The sequence below is a fragment of the Zootoca vivipara genome, chromosome 12, assembly GCF_963506605.1.
Source record: "Zootoca vivipara chromosome 12, rZooViv1.1, whole genome shotgun sequence".
NCBI lineage: Eukaryota > Metazoa > Chordata > Lepidosauria > Squamata > Lacertidae > Zootoca > Zootoca vivipara.
Genome location: NC_083287.1, coordinates 37,584,121 through 37,596,820, shown reverse-complemented (window position 1 = coordinate 37,596,820; position 12,700 = coordinate 37,584,121). Strand labels below are relative to the sequence as shown.

At 43.8% G+C, this 12,700-nt stretch overlaps 1 protein-coding gene across 1 annotated transcript in view; it reads left to right on the top strand.

Moving 5' to 3' along the window:
- Positions 1-912: 912 nt before the first annotated feature.
- Positions 913-12,700, top strand: part of C12H10orf67 (chromosome 12 C10orf67 homolog) — a 43,773-nt gene continuing 31,985 nt past the window's right edge. The window contains exons 1-5 of the mRNA XM_060281063.1: positions 913-1,082; positions 4,595-4,715; positions 5,803-5,946; positions 7,314-7,388; positions 8,298-8,447. Of these exons, the coding sequence (XP_060137046.1) occupies positions 913-1,082; positions 4,595-4,715; positions 5,803-5,946; positions 7,314-7,388; positions 8,298-8,447 (660 nt within the window). The remainder of the gene's footprint in view (positions 1,083-4,594; positions 4,716-5,802; positions 5,947-7,313; positions 7,389-8,297; positions 8,448-12,700) is intronic.

Below are 12,700 nucleotides of genomic sequence, written 5' to 3'. Positions count from 1 at the left end.
TCTTGTGAACCACAACTTCAGTCCTGTCTGTAAAAACAGAAAAAAAAATTATACGGGCTTAAGTAGGCCCATAAACTGTGTTCAGTACTGCAATAACATAAAAAGATTAAGAGTGTTTCTTTGAGAATGTGCAGAGTACACTCCCTCAATCAGATGGGAGGGTTTGAGGATATGACTCTCAACTTGCACAGACTCAGACCCCAGGCAGCCAATTCGGAGCCTGAGGGAAGCAGCCTCAAAACCCACCCTCCATTTTAGCCTTAGGCACAGAAGTGATGTGAGGCAAACTCTGTATCTGGGAGGGTAAGGTAAAGGACCTCTGTACTGTCGAATTCAACCATGGGATGTGGCCGCTTCAGAAAGAAGGAGCCGGCGTTTGTCCACAGACAGCTTTCTGGGTCATGTGGCCAGCATGACTAAACTGCTTCTGGCGCAACGGAACACCGTGACGAGTGCCAGAGTACACGGAAACACCATTTACCTTCCCACCACAGCGGTACCTGTTTATCTGCTTGCACTGGTGTGCTTTCAAACTGCTAGGTTGGTAGAAGCTGGGACAGAGCAACAGGAGCTCACTCCGTAGCGGGGATATGAACTGCCGACCTTCTGATCGGCAAGCCCAAGAGGCTCAGTGGTTTAGACCACAGCGCCACCTGCTCTCCCTCCAATCTGAGAGGATGGGCAGAGGTGCCCCTAGGTGATTCTTCATGCCCATTCATGGCTCCATGAATGGAGGGGGAAAGTAGGCAGAAGGGGAGGGAAAGAACTCTGCAGGAAATCATCATTCCTCCTTCCTAGAATGGAGAGCAGCAGCCCCTCCCTTTGAGTGCGCCCTGCTTGTTGTCATGGCACCCCCACCATGATGAGCTCCTGACTAGTGTTGTTCCTCGCAGTTCTGGAAGAAGAGGAAAGATGGCCCGGGCTATGTCTCCCCCCACAAACCTCTTCCATGAAGAAGAGGACATGGGTGCCACCGAGCGCACACGGGCCCTGCACTCCACGCGGAGGCTGAGCATGCACCCCAACATCCTTGACCTCCTGACATTGTATTTCAGCTCTGATGAGTTGGAGCCGGACTACCGGTAACACGTCCGAGCTGCCTGCAGGGGGCGATGGGGAGAAAGTGTGAGAAGGGAAGCGAAGCGAAGGCATTCTTCCATTCTTCTCCTTCCGATGAAGCTCTGTGGAGAATTCAAAAGCTTGCCTTTATATCTCACCACCATTTTCTCCAAGTGGCTCAAGGAGGCGTGAAAATTATTCTCCCCCATTCTATCCTCACAACAACCCTGTGAGGAAGGCTAGGCTGAGAAACTATGATTGGCCCCAAGTCAGTCAGCTTCATGGCTGACTGGGGGATTTGAACTCAGGTCTCCTAGGTCCTAGTCCAGCAGTCTTACCGCCATACCACAATATAATACACCACATGTAAGACCCAATTGGGTCTGACTCCGGAACAGATGATGCTGGCTATTCATAGCTGCTAATTTGTGTTTTACTTTTTAAAATATTGTTTTTATTTATTTATTAGAAATATATATCGCTTAATAAAAATATGTAGTTTACATTTAAAAAAATAAAATTATAATAAAATTTCCTTAAAGCTAGGTAAAAACCAAACAAAAGTATATATCAAAATGAAACTGAACAGTGTTCAAAAGAGAGAGTTAAAAATTAAAGAATCATAGTCTCGGAAGTCTGGATAAATATATTTTATAAGAGACCTTTAAAAGTCATTACTGTCTTATCTCAAACTACCGGAGAGTGTGCATTCCAGAGGAGAGGTGCATATCTTTATTCTGTGCTGCATAATCTATGTTCGTGAGCCGCCCTGTATTCCTCTTTTAAAGGAGGGGCAGGATATAAAAACTAGATAAATATATGGACTGTCTGGAATGAGGCAGCTTCCCATATATTTCTTCAGTTTTTTCCATTGAGTCTTGGAACCAGAGAATCGTCCTACCAGCTATCCCTCATTTAAGAATTAAATAGCACAATGTATTGCAAATCCCGTCATATTGAACAACTACATGGACACTCCAGATTTAATTGGAAACTCCATGCTTCCTTGTGGAATTCCTGTGGCATCAGGCCGTTAGTATGTCCCATTAGTGCTGTGCACCAGAATTAGTTTCCTGGCATCCCCAGTTTATTCTCCCAGTGTAGAATGGTTTAAAACTGAACTGTATCTCTGAGCCACTTTCTGAACCAGGAATTGCCTCTATCATCCTTGCCATTAAAAATGGATGTTAAACTTTCTTGCGTTGCTATTTAAAGAACTTGTAGATATGATGAGAATTACAAACAGGGAACACTTGCATGTTGCAGAAATGCGATCAGGGGAGTGGTTCCGAGAGATGTTAACGCAGAAGGCTATTTTTAAAAAATCGAACTGGCATTTGTCCCCGTTGTGCATTAAGAGTTCCCCTTGCAAATGAGCCACGTTTAGCCTGGGTGACGTACACATTGACTCAGTCTCATTCTACAGCCAAGAGACTAAGCAGCTGCCTTGACCACCTGTTCCCTATTGCTGGAAAATCCAGTCATGTTTAGAATAGCAACCACCTCCCAAAGATTTCCGTGTTGTCATTTCACCCACCTTGTTAATCTGGGCTTCCGAAACATTGCCACAGTGGAAGTGCAGGGAAGGAAGGCAGGACCCCTATAGTACAACGGAAGAGTGCACATGGCTTGTTGTTGTTTAGTCGTTTAGTCGTGTCCGACTCTTCGTGACCCCATGGACCATAGCACGCCAGGCACTCCTGTCTTCCACTGCCTCCCGTAGTTTGGTCAAACTCATGTTCGTAGCTTCGAGAACACTGTCCAACCATCTTGTCCTCTGTCGTCCCCTTCTCCTAGTGCCCTCAATCTTTCCCAACATCAGGGTCTTTTCCAAGGATTCTTCTCTTCTCATGAGGTGGCCAAAGTATTGGAGCCTCAGCTTCACGATCTGTCCTTCCAGGGAGCACTCAGGGCTGATTTCCTTAAGAATGGATAGGTTTGATCTTCTAGCAGTCCATGGGACATGGCAGATGAAACCAAATGGCGATCCATCTGTGCTCCCCAGAGAAATAACATTTTGAAATCTAAGCAGGGCTTAGCTTGGTCAGTGCTTTGATGGGAGACTGCCTAGAATCCCCTATGCAAGCTGCTTTGAAAGCGGGTGTGGGATAAAAGTGAACTCAATAACTCTGTGAGTGATGGGATTTCCTTCTAAAATTATTCATTATTGGGGAACATATATAAACCCTCTTTAAACTTTATACATACAAGTAGTGTGGAGAGTGGGGACTCTTTTTGCTCCCCAAATTTAGAAGGGAAACTCTGAAGCAGGGAACTTTCTGTACTTTGTGGAGGATCCCCACACAATTTAAGACCCTGATCTATGCTCTATATCAGGGGTAGGCAAACTAAGGCCCGGGGCCCGGATGCGGCCCAATCGCCTTCTCAATCCGGCCCGCGGACAGTCCGGGAATCAGCATGTTTTTACATGAGTAAAATGTGTCCTTTTATTTAAAATGCATCTCTGGGTTATTTGTGGGACCTGACTGGTGTTTTTACATGAGTATAATGTGTGCTTTTATTTAAAATGCATCTCTGGGTTATTTGTGGGGCATAGGAATTCGTTCATTTTTCCCCAAAAAATATATTCCGGCTCACCACATGGTCTGAGGGACGGTGGACCAGCCCATGGCTGGAAAAGGTTGCTGACCCCTGCTCTACATTGTGCAGGCAGCTTCCACAAGTAAAGGAGAGGAGGCTGCTGGATCAGGCCAATGGCCTATCTAGTGCTGCATCCTGTTTTCGCAACGGCCAACCAGGTGTCTGTGGGAAGTCTGCAGTCTGCATCTAAACATCAGAGAACTCCCTGCTTTTACAGTTTGTAGCAACTGGTATTCAGAAGCATCTAGGTTGGTGGCCATCATTTCCTCCTGTGGCAGTAAGTTCCATAGGTTAACTATGCTTTGTGAAGAAGTACATTGTTTTATCCTGAATCTTCCAACATTCAGCTTCATTGGATGTCCAAGAGTTCTGGTGTTATGAGAGAGGAAGAAAAACTTTCCTGTATCTACTTTCTTGTTGCCGTGCAAAAATTTTATAGACTTCTGCTTCAGAAGTTCACCCTCCAGCTCATGAAGAATAGGGAGCGGAGCAGAGATTCACATGCCTGACCCCTCTCTTGCATTGCTTTTACACATGAGTAAAACACCTGAACGAGGCAATAGCATAAAAGCTTAATGCAGGGGTCAGCAAACTTTTTCAGCAGGGGGCCGTTCCACTGTCCCTCAGACCTTGTGGGGGGCCGGACTATATTTTGAAAAAAATATATGAACAAATTCCTATGCCTCACAAATAACCCAGAGATGCATTTTAAATAAAAGGACACATTCTACTCATGTAAAAACGTGCTGATTCCCAGACCGTCCGTGGGCCGGATTGAGAAGACGATTGGGCCGCATCCGGGCCCTGGGCCTTAGTTTGGGGACCCCTGGCTTAATGGATAGTTTGGCAGATTATTGCTATTTTAAGTTTACATTTGTTCGGTATAATATCTTTGCTGTTTCAACTAACTATATTCCAACAAAAAATTCCATAGGCACACGATTTCAGATAACCTGAAAATAGGTTTTGGGGTCTCAGATCATGCTACTCAAACAGATACAAGTGAAATAGGAGATATAAAGGTCTTTATAGAAACAACAAGAACTTTATTACAGGTAAGCCGTTTTCTGCCCATCTCTCAAGCAGAGCTTTGCTGGAATACATATGTGGCACTGTAGTTGTTTACATGGGATGCGGGTGGTGCTGTGGTTTAAACCACTGTGCTGCTTGGACTTGCTGATCGGAAGGTCGGCAGTTTGAGCCCCCACGATGGGGTGAGCTCCCGTTGCTCTGTCCCAGCTCCTGCCAACCTAGCAGTTCGAAAGCACACCAGTGCAAGTAGATAAATAGGTACCTCTCTAGCAGGGAAGGTAAACGGGGCTTCTCTGTGCTGCTCTGGCTTTGCCAGAAGCGGCTTAGTCATGCTGGCCACATGACCTGGAATAACTGCCTGCAGAAGCAGACAAATGCCGGCTCCCTCGGCCTATAAAGTGAGATGAGCGCTGCAACCCCAGAGTCGTTCGCAACTGGACTTAACTGTCAGGGATCCCTTTACCTTTACCTTTAGCTGTTTACATTCTTATTTTGTGCCAACAACAGCCATTTTTAACCATTCTAAACATCTGCATTCATTCTTGCTTCAGAAATCGTGGCTATTTTTTCATTCCTTTTATTGTCAAAGTCCTTATTGCCACTATTATCAACTATAGATAGCATAGGCAGGGGGAAAGTGAGATCAAACTGTTTACGAAGCGCAAGCCATGGGGAAGCTAGGCTTGTCTTTGTAATGCTAAGCTTTAATACTTGTAATGCTGAACTGTAGCTTAGCACAGGTCTGAGAAACCTCTGGTCTCCTCCAGATGTTGCAGGACTACAGTTCACATCAACCCTGACCATTGACCATGCTGCCTGGGATTGATGGGAGTTGAAGTCCAACAATATCAGGGTGCCCCAGGCTCCCTATCCCTGGTTTTCGCTGTTCTGTCCAAACTAACCCACTGAAACAGGTATGCAATTATGGCAGGTGTCTGGGTGTGATTTTAGTGGGTTAAGATGCCCCTTCCCAGGCCAACTGGCACAGTCTTTGTGTGGTGCTGTTCGTTTAGTGTGCTGAAGCAGCTTGTTTGGTGGCTCCGTTCTGTTCAACAGCCACGTAATAAATCGTTTTCAATGAGTGTGCCATTAATCCTTTTGCGTTTTCAGTTCACAGACACACTCTACAATGATTTTGCTATGTACCGAAAGATCCTTAAAGCGCAGTATGAGGAAAAAATACAGGAAGAGGCAACCAAGCTCTGGCAAGCCATAAATGACAGGCTAAAATACATTGATGACTTTTACAAGCAGGTACAGAGCAACTTTCCTCATTCTGCTTTAAGCATCGAAGTGCTGAAGTGTAAAGCATCAATGCGTAATCTGTGTGAAGGCTTTGTGTTTGTTTGCTATTTGGTTAAAGCAGTGTGTGTGTGTGTATATCATATGCTGGCAGCTAGCAGTGCAATACCGAAAGCACATCTACACTGTTTATTTAAGTGGTTTACCCTGTAATTCCCTCGCTGTGCCATAGAGCTCAGCCTAAGAACCAGCCCCAAACTGGAGCTCTTTTTTGTTGCTGGCAGGGTGGTGAGAGAGAGATTGTTGAATGGGTCTCCCTTCTTTTTCCTTTCCTCTCTTTTTAAAATAAGTGATTATGTTTATATGTTTTTTTTTTTTAAAAATCAGCCTTTCAGTCCGGGCGTGTGTTATAGCAATTGTCAGCACAATCCCCTGTTCACGGGTTAATCAAAAATAAGCATGAGCTGAGTTCCATGAGACGTAGTCTCAGGTTGGTGTCCGTAAGGTGGCTCTGCACCATTATTCTGCAATGTTCCAATTGCATTCATAACAGTGGGATATACACCACGGATATGATCCAGGGATTGATTGTGCTGAGCTCCAGCAGAGCCAGCAATAGGCAGCTGAGCCCTGGCAAGCCCTGGGCACGGTCTGATATCTGCAGGGTTCATGTGCAGTCAATGCTGACACAGCAGGGGACTGGACAGAACAGCCTCCTGGTCCCTCCCTGACCAGAGAACAGGATGCTGTGGGCTTGTGGCTCCACCTAAAGGCAATCCATTGTAACTGCTTCTACAGTGCCAGTCACAACCTTTCTCCAGAACTTGTGTGCTTGGGTGTTGCAAGGGCTAAAGGTGTTGGAAGAGGCAAAAACAAACTTGAGGATTGTACCTTTGCTCCAAAGAGCAAAGATAATGATGGAATTGTTTTCTTTCTTTCCTTCCTTCCTTTTTTCCTCATTCTCTCCTTCCTTCTTGTTGCATTTCTATCTCACTTTTTTCTCCAAGGAGCTCAAGGTGGTATACACAGTCCCCCCCCCCTCATTTAAGCCCCACAACAACCCTGCAAGGTAGGTTAAGGCTGAGAGGTAGAGACTGGCCCAAGGTCACCCAGTGAGCTCCATGGCTGAGCAGGAATTTGAACCCTGATCTACCATGTCCTAGTCTGACACGCTAGCCACTGTACCACCCTAGCTTGTGGTACGTCTTTTTTATTTTGAAATTTACAGTTGGGCAGGACCCATTTTATTGGGACCAACCAAAACGTCCTAAGAAAGGCACTGCCCAACAGTGGACTTTGAAACATTTCCTTACGGGCTTTGCCTTTTACCGTTTTGATAACCTGTAAAAAAAAAGGTAAATCTCCCCCTTTAATTACAGAAAGAGGTGAAACTGCGATATAGCTACCAGCAACAACTATGTGATGCACTTGCAATTCTCCAAACAAACTATAACGTGAGTTTATGAATTATCGCTACTGTGTATATTTTATTTATCTGACGCAGCGCGGGGTGCAGCACACCCTGGTTTGCATGCTTAAGGAACTCAGAGTTGGAATGCCCCAGCTAAAAACCTGGCCCTGTGAGCCAGGGCACAAAAAGAGCAGTTCTTAGGGTCAGGTGCAAACATCATACAAACAGATATGGTATCCTTGTGCAGGCTCTGGGATTCACCCCTGCTCTTGGCTGAGTTGTTCGTAGATAGCAGAAGCAGCTACTGGTACTGGAATACAGGTGCCCCCCACCTATCCCTTTCACCCATCTGATCGTAGCTGGTCATATAGTTGTAGAGTTGGACCAAATGGATCATCTAATCCAACCCCCTGCAATGCAGGAATCTTTCACCCCACCAGGAGCTCGAACCCATGACCCTGAGAGTCTCATGCTCTATCAACTGAACTACCCATCCAGATACATCCCTCCCTTCCCCCACAACCTTCCTCTGCTACCCCTAAACTACTGAAATAAAACAAGAAGTTTGCATTTGTAGGTAGCTGGCATACACTGTGTGCCCAGGAAGACTATGGTGTCCATTCCTCTGTTCTCCTCCCAAAGCTGCAATTCCCAAAGCTCTCTGTGAAGAATCTGGGAATCGTAGCTCTGGGAGGGGAATTGTGGGGCGGCCTACTGACAATGCTCAGCACCCTAAACTACAGCTCCCAGAATTCTTTGGGGAAAACCATGGCTGTTTAAAGTGGCACCATAGTGCTTTAAACGTAGGTTGCGGATGTAGCCAAAGTCAGGCATGATTTAGTGTTACAAAAACCAATCCAGCGGTTGTGAGGCCGCTAGCTGTTGCTGCTGTGCCTTCTGACTGCGATCAAGTGCTTTGTGTCTCTCATTAATGCTCCTCTATCCTTGGCAGAAATATTTCTTACTTGACCCATCTGAAGAAGGTGGAGAAACCTTACTTTCAAAAATACAGAGACTGAGGGGCAAGCTTGAGGAGCAGGCTGCTACAATTGAAAATTTGGAGGCAGAGGTAACGAGGCTTAAACAAATATCCCCTGAAAAGGTAGGTGATTTTTCCAAAGCCTTTAGCGCAGGGATGTGGGCTTCCGGGTGCTGTTGTTATTGTTTGTTGCATTTATATCTCACCTTTTCCTCCAAAGGAGGTCAAAGTGGCTTACCTGGTTCCCCCCTCCTCATTTAATCCCCACTGCAACCCTGTAAAGTAAATTAGACTTAATGGCCCAAGGTCACCCAGTGAGCTTCATGACCAAGTGGGGATTTGAACCCTGGTCTCCCAGGTCCTAATCATATCAGTCTGCCTCAGGACAGATCCCCATTGGAAGCTGCACTTAATGCAGAATGCTGCAGTACAATTGCTGACAGAAGTGAGGCCTTGTCAGTATATAACGTCTGTGCTCAGAGATCTGCACTGGTTGCCAACTTGCTACCAGGCCAAGTTCAATATGTTCTTCGTATATAAATCCCTTAGCAACTTGGGGCCAATTCAACCACTCTGATGGGCGGAATTGGCACTACAACCATAGCTGCCAAGTTCTCCCTTTTTTTAAGGGAAATTCCCTTATGCTGAAAAGGCTTCCTCGCGAGAAAAGGGAAAACTTGGCAGCTATGACTACAACAGGGACCACATAATACCCGTTCCACATTTTTAAGAACTCAGTCGTTTAGTGTAGCAGTGTGGGAATGTTGCGGATAGTAGGAGACAATATATTGATTAAATCCTTCCTCACACGCTAGTGAGCTAGTAACAGAGCACATTTCCTTGCACATTGCTGGAAGCAAGCTGATGGATTCATTAGAATTGTTTGAGTTGAGCAATCCAGTCTGGCTTGTCCAGATTGGATTGTTCCTTGTAAATTTCCCCTTTAGTTCCCTATTAAAAACAAGGGTGACACAATAGTCTTCTTTTAAAAGTAATGATGAAGTTTACTTACATTCAGTTCACAGTATTGTCCTGAAGGTAGGCTTTAATCTTGTAGTTACAGTTGTAGAGAAAAGAAGTCTGAGCTAGGCCTCAGACTTTCTATCTTGTGGCTTCCATCCTCTGTAAGGATGAGTCATCAAAAGAGGAGTCCAAAAGGTGAAATGGAAAAAAAGAGAAAAAGAGTCAAAATAGGAAGATGGCTGCTTGACTGGCCCTTTTATAGGGTCATGCCCATCTACCTGGTCACACACAGGAGGAGGAGACTCCAGAGCAGGTATGACAGGAAGTCTCTGTCTGGAGCAACATTCCCCAGCGTGTCCACTCTAGGAAACAGGAAATGTTGTATTTGACTGCTACAGTGAATGATACACCCCACAGGCAGCACCCAGTGCCGGATTATCAAATAGGTAGAGTTGGCATTGGTCTATGGGCCCTACAACAATGGATCAAAATAATATTGATTTGATCTTGAAATAAAATTACAACCAAGCTTTTTTTAGTTCAGTGTGAGGGGGATCCTGAGATTTCGACTGCCATGGAACTCCCTGCCTATTGAGATTAAGCCTCCCCTAAACAACTTTCAGCACCTGCTAAAAACCTCTTTGTTTAGACTTGCCTACCCAGATGCTTAGAAAGTTAAGGTAATTTTAATCTTAGTATTTTAACTTTTGTATGTTTCAAAGTATGGTTGCAGGTTTTTCTTGATTTTATTGTTTTATCTTTTTGCAAACCGCTTTGAGGTTGTTGTTTTTTTAAAAATAATAATCAAGCGGTGTATAAATTGTATGAAATAAATAAAAATAAAAAGGTGTAGCTGGTAAATGTTGTTAGTGTAGAAAGGCAAATGTATTTCTCTCTAGGACTGTGAGTTGCTACAGGGGGAGCGTTGCATAGTCATAGCTGTTCTTATGTTATTTTGATGATACTCCATTATGGAAAGTCTTTGGACTGGGGTGCCTGCATGGTGAATTGGGTCTCAGTCTTGTTTCTAAACGATAGATGATTAAATTGCAAATGTACCCTATATTCCATCAAAGGACTCCACAAGTCATACTGGAGTTTAAAGAAATTTTTAAGCACTAAATTTTTAAGCATTAAAGAAAATATAACACCGTCTCATAACATACAGTTTTGAAGTGGGGAAATTGCAGTATGAAGTTAGTAACTCAGAAATTACATAGGGTGATAAAGTTTGAAGCCTCCAAAACTTAACGACTTATGTTTTGATGGCCATTGACGTTCATATTTCATATCTACAGTATCTTCTAAGCCAAAAAACTTGATGTGGGCAGATGGTAGGGAGAGCCTCACCACAAAGCCTTCCTCCCAATCTGTGACAAATAGCTGCAGAATGCTGCAGAAAACCCTCCCTTTGCTCATTTTTATGTCATTTTGCTGCAGCAAGGCTAATTGGTTTATTTACATAAAAAAATTCCTTCAGTAGCACCTTAAAGACCAACTAAGTTTTTACAGTATTTTGGTATGAGCTTTCGTGTGCATGCACACTTCATCAGATACAGTTTTATTACAGTTCTTATTTATGACAGATGGTGGCGGTAGAGCTATAGATTCACCATGCAAAGCCCACAAACTGAAGCCACAGCTCAAGATTTTAGAGAACTATCTCTTACAAACAGAACGCATTTGATTTTAAAACATTTTTTAATCTGTGTAAAGAATAGATTACAAATAGTTGCTATTGTTAATTATGATGGTGTTGGTGACAAGCATTGTTATCAGTGTTGTTGTTGTTGTTGTTGTTGTTGTTGTTGTTGTTGTTGTTGTTGTTGTTGTTGTTGATATCCCCTTCCTCTCCTCCCACCACTGCTCCCTATACTCTGACTTTGCAGCAGATTTGGGGGGGAGGGATGTGGCAGCTGTAGAGAGGGAGATCCATTTTGCTATATAGTAGAATCATAGAATCGTGGAAGGGACCACGAGGGTCATCCAGTCCAACCCCCTGCAACACAGGAATCTTTTGCCCAACATGGGGCTTAAACCCATGACCCTGAGATTAAGAGTCTCACGCTAGTAGTAGCAATAATAATCTATATGCCTCTTTTTAGCCCAAAGGCCCCCAAAGTAATATGCAGCGGAATTCAAGGCAATAAGATAACAAGATAAAACTAATTTCAGTTATGATCCTTGTGGCTCATGGCGCAGTGAGCTGTTGATGCGTGAGTTCTGCCACAGCTAAGGAGCTAACCTTTTAAGCCTCTTAAGTCCTGAAACATTTCTTTAAAAGATCCTTTGAAATTGTGGATTTACTGTGTAACCACATAGAGTGGAACAATTTGACTAATCGTTTCTTTGTACTGCGTGGTGTTTATTAACACCCTCTGTCAGATCCTTAACTGGAGAAATCCTAGAGGGTTTTGGGAAGTATTTTGGAGAGTCATGTCAACTCCAATGGAATCATATCAACTGCAGCAACTAAGTAAGAACAGTTTTCTGAAACCCATGGCTTATTCTGGGGGTGGGGTGGGGGGGCGATGGTAGGGACTCACTTTAAATTGCCCATGTGCTTTTGGAGGGTTATATACCAATTTTAGCTTCAATAATTGCTGCTGTTTCCTAATTAATTGTAATTATTTCTAAAGAAGAACAGCTGCAGATTAATATAAAGATGACTTCTCACACCTCTGCATTTTGGCCACTGATTCCCATAAACCTGAATGGGTGTCAAATGCTTGATCACTGTGATCATCGCTTACTCCTGTACTTACATGATCATCAGCACTTAGCAGTTTTTCTGCTTTGAGCTTTTTTATTTTGTGTAAATGCCCAGAGAATTTGCACAAATGGACAGTATACAGATGATGATGATGATGATGATGATGGTTTTTTAAATTGTAAACTGTATTTTATTATCTGTGCCCAAAGAACTTAATTAGATTGTATAGCATACAGATGATGAAGATAAAAATACAACCTTGAAACAGTCCCTTTGATATCAATAGGATTAACTCGACAGCAAAACGCTGTGTACAGCAATATATGTATATCCTACTTCACATCCCAACCTTAAACATATTTTACTTGGAGTTAGTCGCATTTTGTTCAGTAGCATTTCCTTGTAAGCAAGTGTGTTTGTATTTTAATGTAACTTACTCAGATTCTCCTAGAGATTATTCAACTTGTTCAGTTCTGGTTTGCAACCAGTTAAACCAATGCAGCCACTTCACAACGTGGGAGAGAACTATAAACCATTCATTGGTCTGAGCTGATCATAATGACAACATATACCAGACATAGCAGCATTCTGAACCAGCATTCGACACCCAGTTGTGTTCTGATAGAAACACCTTGTGGCTGAGACAGCCATGTGGGCCACCCTGGGAAATTATTTGAGGGGATGAGTAGGAATCCCCATA